At 42.5% G+C, this 13,798-nt stretch overlaps 1 protein-coding gene across 1 annotated transcript in view; it reads left to right on the top strand.

The window, feature by feature from the left end:
* LOC109951636 (ryanodine receptor 3) overlaps positions 1-13,798 on the top strand; it is a 171,865-nt gene that overhangs the window by 39,716 nt on the left and 118,351 nt on the right. The window contains exons 4-14 of the mRNA XM_020586240.1: positions 5,843-5,917; positions 6,044-6,122; positions 6,624-6,736; positions 7,920-8,019; positions 8,345-8,438; positions 9,279-9,353; positions 9,923-10,079; positions 10,813-10,977; positions 11,335-11,456; positions 12,337-12,517; positions 13,470-13,605. Of these exons, the coding sequence (XP_020441896.1) occupies positions 5,843-5,917; positions 6,044-6,122; positions 6,624-6,736; positions 7,920-8,019; positions 8,345-8,438; positions 9,279-9,353; positions 9,923-10,079; positions 10,813-10,977; positions 11,335-11,456; positions 12,337-12,517; positions 13,470-13,605 (1,297 nt within the window). The remainder of the gene's footprint in view (positions 1-5,842; positions 5,918-6,043; positions 6,123-6,623; positions 6,737-7,919; positions 8,020-8,344; positions 8,439-9,278; positions 9,354-9,922; positions 10,080-10,812; positions 10,978-11,334; positions 11,457-12,336; positions 12,518-13,469; positions 13,606-13,798) is intronic.

The raw sequence follows: 13,798 nt of genomic DNA, 5'->3' as shown, positions 1-13,798 counted from the left end.
ATTGAGCGGAATCCATTTATTTTATCTGTACTTGTAAGCAGGTTTTCATTTCGACCTTGCATTCGTGTGTTAAGTTCATTCAGATGATTAAAAATATCTGCCAGGTATGCCAGCCTTGCACACCACTCATCACTTGCAAGCAGCTTTGCGTAATCGGACCCCTCGTTTGTCAGAAACACTTGAGGTTCCTCCCGCAGCTCATGCACACGGGCCAGCACCTTGCCGCGCGACAACCATCGGACCTCCATATGCAACAACAAGGCTTTGTGCTCCGCTTCCATTTCCTCACACAAAGATGCAAAAATGCGACTTTTCACAGGTCGTGTCTTCACAAAGTTTACCATGCGCACAACATCATCCAACACAGGAACTAGGTCTGCTGGTAAAGTCTTGGCAACGAGGGCCTCGCGGTGTAAAAAAAACAGTGCGTAACAATCACATTTGGATTTCTTTCCTTCACTCTGCTCACAAAGCCTTTGGTGCATCACTAATTCTTGTCTCAAAGTACAATCTATCAACACAGTACAGTCAATTAGCTTACCTGTCGCCACCTACTGATATGGAAGAGTAATACATAATTACTCTGCCAGTGACACAGACTCTCGAAAATGGCATTTTATTTGCAGAAAATAATGAATTTGTTTTCAAATTTTTTTTTTGACCAACTAGGTAAAATTGGATAATTTCCCACGGTACACCTGACGATCTCTCACGGCACACTAGTGTGCCGCGGCACAGTGGTTGAAAAACACTGCTCTACACAGAATAAACTCCCATTTGTCACAGTATCTTCTTTTACTCATATTGGTAGCTGGCAGGGAATTATGAGGCACAGCACAGAAAAGGGGTGCTTAAAATATTAAACACAAAATTAAAGTTTCAAATGGACATAGCTGCTAGCCTAGCCTCATTCCTCTTTGCATAGGCACCATTTGAAAGCTTTAGCATAACATTTAAAGTCCAGCTGAAATTGAATTGAATGATTTTTTTTTTTTTTTGCTACATCTCATAGACCTGCTGTATTAGCTCTGTCTTCTAGATATTGTAGTAAATGTATGTATGCTATACTAAATGGTTTTTCTAATTATATTGTGGTGACAAACGTAATGGGATTTTCTGAATTTTTGCATGTTCTGCAATGAAGACGCAGAGAGGTAGTGGGCATTCTTTTGTTATGGTTATGTCCCCCTCACTAGGGGGTGAGGGAGAAAGAACTGAGGTAGGACTCAAGATGCTGACCCAGGTGCTAGTGGAAAAAAGGAGGTTTACTGGAGAACACAAAGTAACTGAGTCAATTTATGGTACAAAAACAGGGTAGGGCAATGAAGGCTGAGAAGAACAGGACGAACAGGTGAGTAGACTAAATAATGGTAGGAACCGGGAGAGTCAGAGGATCGGAACGGACAGGTGAAAAGACAGTAACCAGGTGGATAAGCTATGCCATCAGGGAAGCAGAGTAGCATACAGTGGGGCAAATAAGTATTTGATACACTGCCAATTTTTCAAGTTTTCCCACTTACAAAGAATGGACAGATCTGTAGTTTTCATCTAGGTACACCTCAACTGTGAGAGACAGAATCTACAAAACAATTCCAGAAAATCACATTGTTAGATTTTTAAATAATTTATTTCCATTTTATTGCATGAAATAAGTATTTGATACAATAGAAAAATAGAACTTAATATTTGGCACCAAAACCTTTGTTTACAATTACAGAGGTCAGACGTTTCCTGTAGTTCTTGACCCGGTTTGCACACACTGCAGCAGGGATTTTGGCCCACTCCTCCATACAGGTCTTCACCAGATCTTTCAGGTTTTGGGGCTGTCGCTAGGCAACACAGAGTTTCAGCTCCCTCCATAGATTTTCTATTGGGCTCAGGTCTGGAGACTGGCTAGGCCACTCCAGGACCTTGAAATGCTTCTTACGGAGCCACTCCTTAGTTGCCCTGGCTGTGTGTTTGGGGTCATTGTCATGCTGGAAGACCCAGCCACGACCCATCTTCAATGCTCTTACTGAGGGAAGGAGGTTGTTGCCCAAAATCTCACGATACATGGCCCCATCCATCTTCTCCTTTATACGGTGCAGTCGTCCTGTCCCCTTTGCAGAAAAGCACACCCAAGGCTTGATGTTTCCACCCCCATGCTTAACGGTTGGGATGGTGTTCTTGGGATTGTACTCATCCTTCTTCTTCCTCCAAACACGGCGAGTGGAGTTTATACCAAAAAGTTCTATTTTGGTCTCATCTGACCACATGACCTTCTCCCATGCCTCCTCTGGATCATCCAGATTGTCTTTGGCAAACTTCAGACAGGCCTGGACATGTGCTGGCTTGAGCAGAGGGACTTTGCGTGCGCTGCAGGATTTTAAGCCATGATGGTGTAGTGTGTTACTAATGGTAACCATTGAGACTGCAGTCCCAGCTCTCTTCAGGTCATTGACCAGGTCCTCCCCTGTATCTAGGCTGATCCCTCACCTTTCTCAGGATTATTGATACTCATGAGGCGAGATCTTGCATGGAGCCACAGTCCAAGGGAGCTGGACAGTCATCTTGATTTTCTTCCATTTTCTAATAATTGCGCTAACAGTTGTTGCCTTCTCACCAAGCTGTTTGCCTATTGTCCTGTAGCCCATCCCAGCCTTGTGCAGGTCTACAATTTTGTCCCTAGTGTCCTTAGACAGCTCTTTGGTCTTGCCCATAGGGGAGAGGTTGGTGTCGGATTGAATGTGTGGACAGGTATCTTTTATACAGGTAACGAGTTCAAACTGGTGCAATTAATACAGGCAATGAGTGGAGGATAGGAGGGCTTCTTAAAGACAAGCTAACAGCTGTTAAGAGAACCAGAGTTCTTGCTGGTTGGTAGGTGATCAAATACTTATTTTATGCAATAAAATGCAAATAAATTATTTAAAAATCTAACAATGTGATTTTCTGGATTTTTTTTGTGGATTCTGTCTCTCGCAGTTGAGGTGTACCTAGATGAAAATTACAGAACTGTCCATTCTTTGTAAGTGGGAAAACTTGAAAAATCGGCAGTGTATCAAATAGTTATTTGCCCCACAGTATGGAAAAGAAAACCTAAAGTCAACAGCACAGGAACTGTCAGCGTTGAAATCAAGTTGCATATAGTTTGCATAGGCACCATTTGAAAGCTTTAGCATAACATTTAAAGTCCAGCTGAAATTGAATTGAATGATTTTTTTTTTGCTACATCTCATAGACCTGCTGTATTAGCTCTGTCTTCTAGATATTGTAGTAAATGTATGTATGCTATACTAAATGGTTTTTTTGTTGCATATACAAGTAGTACATGTAAGCGTCAAGTAATGCTCCGCCAGAGGTATAAATAAAGAAGCAGGTAATCACAGGAATGCACCTCAGCTGTATGCTACAACCAACGAGTCACTGATTACCGAATGCGACACAGCTGAGGCGCCAATCCCGCAGGAACGACAGAGAAAAAGGAGGAAGAGAGGCAGGCTGCGCCGAGCGGACCTGACATCTTCACTGTAGCTGTACAAAATGCAGGACTGTGGTTCACATCATTGTTTTGTTTGAATGTTGATTTAATGTGCAGCTTCACAAGTCACTGTAGGTTTAGTTTTTGCAGACTGTAAAAACCCAAGAACTCCATAAGTAACCTACTGTAGTCCTGCCACTGACAGGTCTCCAGTCTGTCATAGGGCAAGTTTGATTTCAGCTGGACTATAATATTGTTTATTTATAGTTGGAAGATTTACTCATCTTACATATTTATTTCTTAACCTTTGCCACTTTATGTGCCTTTGTAGAAAATATCCCAGAGACCTTTAGATGGCTTGAATTGGCCATTTTAACTGTGGTCCTTCAACTGTATTCTCTCCACTCATGTTTGTCCTATTCATCATTCTTTGCCTACACTAGGGGAAGTGCCATTAAAGGGGAAAAGGAGGTTGAATATGTCTCAGCTGAGGCTCTGAAATCAATATGTCTTTAAACGGATGAGCTTATAAATAGACAGTGGCTGGAGCAAATTGGTACTGTAGTTCTGGCGGCTTTTGCCAGAAAGGCACTGAGACACGGAAGGTGCTGTAGGGGACCTGCACCAACAACACACTAACAGCTAATGTAAAAGCCAACCCCCATTTAACTCAATAGCCACTGCTTTGTGCACATTTTTCGTCGCCCATCCAAAATGCTCTGACCTGTTTCATTTGGGGGCTGCAAATGATGACATCAATCAATCAGAGAGACAGAGAGCTGCCATGCTCGTGTTTCTCTGCTGTTACTGCCACCTTTTTTGCTTTTAGCTTGGTGTTAGCTTGTGGCCATTTCCACTCATCCTATAATGAAAGAAACCACAACAGTGCTACCACACACAAATTTGCACACACGTGATCTACTGCAGGGCTCACACACCAGGAGGCTGCATCCTGCTAAATGTCATGTCTTTAAATTGATATAAGAGTGTCACTTGTGATCAACAGCCAGAGCACAAATACCGTTCATAGTCTGCTTCTTCTCTTACACTGCTTTCATCTAATAATTTTTTCTATAATGGTTCAATGAGCCATGGGTAATGAAGTTTACAGTACAAGGTGTATTGAATTTTTTGCTGTAATGTGTCCTCAGAGTTAGAAGATTTTCTTACTGAGCCACCTTTTCCCTCACTGTACACTATCTGTACAACATGCAAGCCCAGCTGTGGGATAAGGGAGGGAGCAGGGGAACTCGGGTTTATTGGCCGAGGTGATTGCAGCTGGATGTGCCTCACTGCATTAAGCTCAGTATCTCAGCCAGCATATAGTAGCCTGGAAGCCAGCGCTGCAGTCTGCCTGACACAACTGCATCAAATCACAGCCCAGCTATTGTCCCAGTAGCCAATCAAGTGGGATAGAGAGAGAGAAAGAAAAAAAGGAGAGATGGTGAAACAAAATTGAAAAGAGGCTGCACACAAGAGGATGGTTTCTTGAATCACTGCCACACTTCATGTATTTCTCAGATGATATAAGACTAAAATTTTCCAAACACCAGTATCCTGCAGTCCTTGTAGTTTCAGCTTTATGGTGAAACTTTGCTGTTTGGCATTGTTTCAGGTTTCTGGATCATGTGCCAACTGCATTTCTTTGTAAGAGGCCACAAAAATGTCAGTCAACTTGTTTTTTAATCCCTGTCAAAAATATCACTTTTTGACAATCATGTACATATCCCCACAGGACTTGAATTGTTTGTAGCAAAGATTAAAATAATGCAGAGGGAGGCAGAACGGCTCAGGAGAACAATTAGTCTTTCTGAATAATGACAATCTTTCTTACCTTAATGCTTCCTAGAGGCTCATAAGGAAGGTGAGTAACATGGGAGTTGCTTACCAAAGAAAAACAACTTTTTTTGTCTCCCTTGCACCTCTACCAATAGAGAGACTATTTGTTCCCCTCCTGCATCTTAACCCAGCCCCATATGCAGTGGAGTTATTCCCTGCTAATGTTGACATTGCATCAAAGACTGACAGCAGTTGTGCATCCTTCCCACATTCCTGTAGTCAGAGTGGTGGAAAGATGACCCCGTATCCTGGTTCACTCATGGATACAGGACACCATCTCCAGTGGCAAGTCAGATTGCATGTCTTCATTAGCGAGATGGGGTGGCAAACCCTCCCTGGGAGATGTGTGCTCCCAAGCTTGAGGTCATCATCGTCGGTGAGAAGGTCCTCGCTGAGGTCAACTTTCCGTGCCAGAGGTTGGATTTAAATTGAAGCAGTTGAAGGGAGACCACTGAGGCTTCCTTGTTGGGAGTCTGAGCTTGACATGTAACGATGCATTTGTGTGTATGTGTGTGTTTTTGTGCATGTGCATTCTATCTATAGGCAGCACAGAGTGGTGGACATAAGACCCTTCTATATGGACATGCCATCCTTCTGAGGCATTCTTTCAGCTCAATGGTAAGAGACTGCATGCAATCAATATCGTTGTCATAAAAATAATCAAACCAAGCTATTTCAGTAACAGTATACAAACTTTTATTCAGTTTAAGTATATGATAATAGCAGCACATGTTTTGACCCCAGTACCTGGCCTGTTTGAAGACTTCAAGGTCGCAGACAGATAAGCTGTCCTTTGATGTGGGCTTGCAGGAGGACTCAACAGGTAAAAGAAAATGCTCTGGTACAGTTTGCTTTTATCCTCCCCTGTTTTCTGCTTCATTCTCCCTGCCTTTATCTCTCTCTGCACCTCATTTGTTCACCAGTGAATGTCACTGTGTCTTTACAGCATCTTGGCTAATATTCCCTTTAGAGCTCTGGAGACATACTTCTGTCTGTGCTGATTATATCTCTCCAGCACATTTGACAGTCTGGCTGGGTAGTCTGATTCCTGGAACCGCTTCTTATTTGTATTATTACCCTTTTCATACTATGCAGTAGATGAGCAGTTACCTCAGTATAACTAGAAAATATTGTTGCCATGGTGCATCCACATTAGTACCAGCTGTTATTTCAGCCCATACTTACTTTATTACATTATTAGTAATTGCAACTGACATTTGGGCAGTGACATTGGGGTTTTTTCACAGTCACTGTGTTTAAATTACACATGGAGAGAGCACATATACAGCACGTGCATTGTGTGTGGTTGTCTGTACCGTTATAGGTGAGGCTTGTTGGTGGACTATCCACCCCGCCTCGAAACAAAGATCGGAAGGAGAAAAAGTGCGCATTGGTGACGACCTAATCCTCGTCAGTGTGTCCTCGGAGCGATACCTCGTAAGTTTATTGTTTGTCATCTGATCCTCGAAGCTGTAGTGTGTGTGTACCTGCAGAGCTCTTTGTCAGAGAGCATCAACTCTGCTTCCACTGGTGTGACAAAATTTCAGATAATCTCAATCCTGTTACATACTGCATTCTCCCCATGACCTCTCTCCTGCAGGAGGATTATTGTCAAAAGCAACAACTTTTTCTTTCTGGATAAGTGCAAGACTGCTAACAATAAGATTAAGCAAAATTTGATCTGCACTGGAAATATCTAGTTTGGTGCATTATTATTTCTTTAGGCTGCTGCCATTTCAAATTAACCTCCTCTGTTATTTTGCTTGTCACACATGCTACTACTATATATAAAGATTATGTCCTTATTGCTTGCCTGAGCTGACCTTTTTAGCAGTAGACTAGAGCACCCTACTCTCTGAGCTTAACTTTAGAGAACTGTGCTATGTAAACCCTGGGAAATATGTTCCCTGTGATCCATGAAGTTAGTGACAGCAGCTACAGTAGGTGGTGTTGACCCCTCCACCCTTCCCAGGCAGCAGGGGCATGGCCAGATGACCACTATTGCATTACAGTCACCAATAGCAGTCTGTTCATCTGTCCCCACTGTCACTCACACAGTAGTACAGGTTTGTGGTTACAGGCAGCACTGACAGGCTGCAGAGGGACTCTGGGGAAGGAGGGTGATCAGGACAAAAACACACACAGAGTGTTACAGTGCCCCAGATGATATAAATCCCCAAACACTCAAGGCTTCTGTCAGTTAGTTTTATGGAACTCTCAACAATCACTGATAAACTGGCATTTTCTTTTGGATCAGTGCATACAGAGACTTTCAAACTTTAGCCGAATCCTGCCTGAAAAGTCACTTTTCATGTTGAACCAGCTGTGTCAATCTGTCCATAAAACACACATCTTCTGTCAGTTGCTGTAGAGTGATTCAGCTAACAAAAATGTGTGATATAGTTTTATGGTGACAGGTTCATAGCAGTAAACTCCTTTATTCCATCAGTCCAAAACAATGCAGGGAAAATATTGTAGTTAATGAAGCTTTTGATTTCTTGCACAAATCAGATGTAATTTCTCCACCTTTGCCTACCGACATTTTAATCTATGTACCATCATTGTATATAATACAATATATAATATATATATGCTGAATGTCTTTCTTCAATTCCTGCAGCACTTATCCATCTCCAATGGTAACATCCAGGTGGATGCTTCCTTCATGCAAACTCTATGGAACGTCCATCCCATCTGCTCTGGTAGCAACATAGAAGAAGGTAGAGATGTCAGACAAAGTCCCAGGACACCATAAGAACTTCACAAACTTCTCTGTGACTCTCCACTATTTTTCGAGTTTTCAAATTTCATAAATCAAAAAAAGTAAAACATAAAAAAACAAAGAAAAATACACACTTTAAAAAGGGAGAGAAGGTGTTGACTGTCACATAAATATATAATCCACTTTTCTGATCTAGATAGTCTTTATGTCCGCATTGCATCACCCAGGGAGAGTTTGCAATAGAGGCAAAAGCAGTAACAAAACAGGAGATAAAGTGTCTCCTGTTACCAAATCTAAATCTTCTGCTCTTCCTTGTCCAATAGGCTACTTGCTGGGTGGTCATGTGATGCGGCTGTTCCATGGACATGACGAGGTAGTGACCATCCCAGGATCAGGCCAGAGTGAAGAGCAGCACAGGTGTGAAAGATGGTGGGAGCTGAACAAGCTAAATTACACCTCAGTGTCAAATTGTAGTAATGGCACAGAAATTACATAGGACAGGAGAAGCTAAGTGACCTGTGAGTTACCTGGAGTGACCCCAGCTTCCACCTTGCTCTGAGCAGCACACTTGGCTCTCCAGGGAGCCAAAACACCAAAATGGCAGCTGTGTTATTTTTATCTATGGTTTCACTACTTGTTGCCAAAACTGGAAAGGAAGGGCAAATAAAAATGGCACGCTAGGCTTGAAGTGGGTAAAAACAACATGCAAGACCAGTACACACTCAGCAAGGTGCCAGGAGATGTGTCATCCTCCTGGGCATACATACACAAATACAGCGTCTATTTTTAGAACAGAGCATGGCAAATATGTGGACGGGATAAGAAATTAATTTCCAGTGTTGGCATTTCTCCTTCTGTTGTCCTTGAAATTCAACATAGGTCTGACATTTTTCTGGAGCAGATCAAACGCACTCCAAGCTGTCAGCAAGGGTTGATGAGCGATTTCTTTTATCTTTGAACCTAGTCACCCATGTCAATGATCAACAGTGTAGCTGTGAGTTATCAGAGTGCACGCCCCTGTTTGAAGGATGCGATGCGGCAGTTGACAGAGTAAATACAGCCCATGCTTCTGTGTGTGCAAGTGTGTTTGTGTCTCTTAGTCGAACATCCTCCCAGGGAATATCAGTGTGACAAATGAGAGTAAACAGGTGGTGTTGTTCTAAGGCAGGATGAATGACCTTGACGGTATCATTGGTGTCTAGACATTTAAAGCATCCGCAGGCAGACCAGCCACTCATGCTCGTCTTGCATCCCCAGGATAGTAAATTATGAGGCGGGTAAAGCCAGTGCCAAGGCGAGGTCCTTGTGGAGACTGGAGCCACTCCGAATCAGGTGGGATGTGTTTCCTGTGATCTGTTATCTACTGCCTTCCTATTCCTTTTTTTTAATTTGCTGTTTTGTCTTTCTGTTTCTTCTCTCTGCTTTGCTCTGTCCTCTTCTCCCTCTCCCCACCTATGATTTAATGCTGCACTGTGGCTTCTGTCACTTTACTGCTCCATCTTCCTCTCTTCTTTCTCATTTTCTTTTTCAGGCTTTTGTTCTGGCTTTTATTTTATAGCCTCGCTTCTTGTGACAAATTTTATGTTTGACACAGTTTTGTTTTGAAATGTTCCAGCTATTTGCCAATTACTTTATTGCATGTCACACAATAATTAACAGCCAGTAGCAATGTTTAAATCGTTATTATAGAATGTAACTTTTCTTCTTGTTCATGATATGTACATCATATGTGTCGAACTCAAGGCCCGTGGGCCGGATCCGTTTGTAGACTGTTCAGAGAATGTTAATCCTGTTTGGCAGCTTAGACTGTGGTTTAATTTTCGGCCGCTTGTGTGATTGAGTTTGACACCCCTGCTGGATGTGCTTCATTTTAACATTTTAACCTACCGTGACCATGACAGCTGGAGCGGGAGCCACATCCGCTGGGGCCAGCCTTTTCGACTGCGACACCTAACCACAGGTCACTACCTGGCTTTGACTGATGATAAGGGGCTGGTGCTGCAGGACCGGGAAAGGTCTGACACCATTGCCACAGCCTTCTGCTTCAGAGCCTCTAAGGCAAGGACACTCAGATGCTAAGGCAAAAACACACATGATAATGTATGTATGTGAGTCCCTGCTGTTTCTTGGGTTGATCTGTGTCACATGAGACCATGGCACACTTTGTGATTGAAAACCAGATGAAGGCTTTGCAAAGGATCGCGTCTAAACATTTACAAATGAACTGCTTACTATCCTTGGACTGGAAAATTACCATTTTTTCAAGCAAATGAATGCTTTGCTAAAGAGGTTAATTTAGCTGAACTTGCCAACTCTAACTGTACCCATCATCTAGACTTGCTCTGTATAATAGAGCTTCTATATGTGGCCAGTGATTGTGAACCAGTTAGCGACCCTTCCAGTGTGGAGAGCATGTAACACTGAAGTGAAGTGAAAAATCAACTGGACTAGATTTCTAGGTCACCTGATTCGACCTAGAACTCTAGTCCAGTTGATTTTTGAAGTTTTTTCAGTTTACTATGACCTGGATGACTGAGAATCTGCACAGACACTGAAGTGAAGTACCTTAATACTGGACATTTCATACTGATTAAAGCTAGTGTTATGTCTGATCTCAAGAGCAGAACAAATTCAGTCATCTCATTGTTATGGATTGAACCATAAACAACAGCTGCAGTTGGCATTTGGTCATTTGGACATTAGAACAAATCTGCATGCAGTATGTCTGTATGTGCACATTGCATTGTTCTGACACACTGACAGCTTTGATGTGTTCATTTTCTCCTCGCAGGAGAAGCTGGAGCAGAGCCCCAAGCGGGACATTGAGGGCATGGGGGTGGCTGAGATTAAATACGGGGACTCACTCTGCTTCATCATGCATGTGGCCACGGGACTCTGGCTCTCCTACCAGGCACCTGATGTCAAATCTGCCCGTTTGGGTCCCCTCAAGAGACGAGTGAGTAGAGACAAAACCCACTTTGTCTTCACCTTAGAATACAAAGCGAACGAAATGAGATTTCTTGGAGCAGATATTTACCTAGAGGGTAACAAGTTGATTGAGTTGAGATGATTGTGTATTAATTTGTACCTCTGCGTTGGCTAAATATAAACCTTGTACCTTGGATACAGTGACAGAAGTGTGTGTGCGTGACAGTGTGTCTTCCATGTAAAAACAGCCCAATAGCTTGTAGTGTCAGCACCTGTGTTCCACACATCCAGCTTTCTTTTCCTTTTTTGATGTGTTTCCACTTTTTTCTTAATCACCTCATAGCGGTGTCCCATACCTTTTCTCTCCCTGTCGTGTCCTGTCAAGGCATGCCTACATTCTGAAGGTCACATGGATGATGGGTTGACCCTCCAGCGCTGTCAACATGAAGAGTCTCGCGCTGCACGCATCATCCGCAACACCACACTACTCTTTAACCGATTTATAAGGTATGTTGCAAAGCACTGCTGTTACTCACTGGTGCACACAGTGACATGATTGGACAAATTGCCCAATTAAACCAAATTACAGTTCACATTTGTCTTCATTACTATTGGTCACTTTATTAGGGTCATTTGCAAAATGTCCTATCACTGGCACTAGATAAGTGCAGCACTTACAGTATGATGGTAGAGCATAAATAATAAAGATGACAAAACAGAGTCACCAACATCACCACATCCCTAAATTATAGCTGAAGTCTAAAAAAAACAGACATCTCACATAGGCAATAATCATGATGTAACAATCCCCCAGATTGTGAATGCACCCAGTGGAGAGTTCATTTCTGGGCCTGTGAGTTTTGACTGAGTGGCGTGCCAAAGCCCCAGACACTCAGTGGTCCAGTCATGCATTTCCCAAAAGCAAATACTGCAGCAGAATCACAGCTACGCACACCCAGCTCAGAAAAAAGGAATCATGGAGCAGGAAAATGGATGCTTCCAGTACCTTTATTTGTTATCAAACAACCCACTGTCCCCTGGGTCACGCTCTGGGGCACTCATGACTGGAACATGTGAGAGTCTGTGAACCTCTCCCATGACTATGACACATAAATCTCTCCACACCCCTCCCACACATACGGCAGGAGCTGTTTTTAGCAGGCCAGTGGAAATCAGCCTTTCAGCATGGATGAAGCTGTGGGATAAACAGTGTGTTAGTCATCAAGCTTTTCCTCAAGGCTGCTCAGCCTCCTCAATTAAGTTAAAATCAAATGAATTTGTGAAAACTATCATGATCACAAACATCAGTGGTGGCAGTTGTCATATTGGAATGATGTTTTTTTGTGAGTATTGATATTTCCATTCTCTTTCCATCCCCCCTTCCTAGAGACCTGGATTGTCTGAGTGTCAAGAACAGAGCGCTGGTTGCACTGCCTGTTGATGAGGTGCTCCAAACGCTCAATGATCTCATCACCTATTTCCAGCTCCCTGATGCTGAGCTGGAGCATGAAGAACAGCAGATCAAGCTGCGCTCACTCAAGAACCGGCAGAACCTCTTCAAGCAGGAAGTGAGCATCACCATCCAGAAAGGCACAGCAAACTAACAGTGCAGTGCAGCAACATCTTAAAATACTGACAATTTTAATAAGTGAATGCACACAAATGAGCTGAAAGTGGTAGAAAACTCGCAAATGACAATGAATGTGAAAGGCAAGTGATTTGGTGTTTCTTGTATTTGGAGGCACTGCATCTGGAGGTATCAGCAGTTTTGGTGTCATATGTTTTCCTGAGGCTGGCACAAGTGCACCAAAGCGTTTTGCTAAGCCTCTAGAACCTAAATTGCTTTCTTCAATTATGAAATGTCAGCATCCTTACTGAAGGGGGTCCTGTGATGTCAAATATCCAGGCTCTTCTTCACACTAACAGGCTATAATAATGTGTCACCATATCCTCAAGGGGCAGCCAGTATAGAGTATATGAATGTTAATTAGCTAAATTGAATATATGTGCACTTTTTTGTGCCATAAAATAAGGCAGGTTGAACATTTTCAAATTCTGCATATTTCAGCAACCTCGTAACCTTTCTTTCTATGATAATACACCAAAATAGCACATCTCTGTCTTACCCCTCATAGATTACTGCACATTTAGATGGTCAATTTGTCACTCTAGGCAGCTGGCTCATATTTTTGGGGGGAATTATAAATCATCTGCATTTTCCATTTTGTGTTTTAGTCATCTGTTTAGCATATCTGATCACTATAGATATTTCTCTGTAGTTTAAATCAATGACACAATCACCAAATAGAAAAAAAGAGCCATAGGGCTGCAAATAAGGATGATCAATTGATTGAATACTGCAGAAAGATTTCACTAAATTTTAGTACGCTGTCAAACTAATGAGTTTGTTATTAATGCAAGATGTATTTTAATGGGAATGTTAATGTATAAAATGTATATATTTTGTTTGTTTTTTTTTCCATCTGTGCTAATGTGTTCATATGTTGAATCATTTATTAGGGAATGCTGACTCTGGTGTCCAACTGTATCGACCGTTTGAACGTCTACAACAGTGCAGCCCACTTTGGGGAGTGTGCTGGATTGGAGGCCGGAGTGGCCTGGAAAGATATTCTCAACCTGCTGTATGAGCTGCTGGGTAAGAAGCTGGTTTGCCACACACACGCGCGTGTGAGTATTTAATATCTCATATTAAATACTCACATTTTTTCATTGTTGGTTTCTTGTGGCCCTCTGCATACAAAAGCACTTTCCAGTTAATGTGATGTACTTCCAGGGCAGCGGCCCAACACGATCAGTTGTCACACACTCCCACAAACACACATTCCTGC

This window comes from Monopterus albus, unplaced genomic scaffold, assembly GCF_001952655.1.
Source record: "Monopterus albus unplaced genomic scaffold, M_albus_1.0 scaffold400.1, whole genome shotgun sequence".
Classification (NCBI taxonomy): Eukaryota; Metazoa; Chordata; class Actinopteri; order Synbranchiformes; family Synbranchidae; genus Monopterus; species Monopterus albus.
This window is presented reverse-complemented; position numbering and strand designations above follow the sequence as displayed.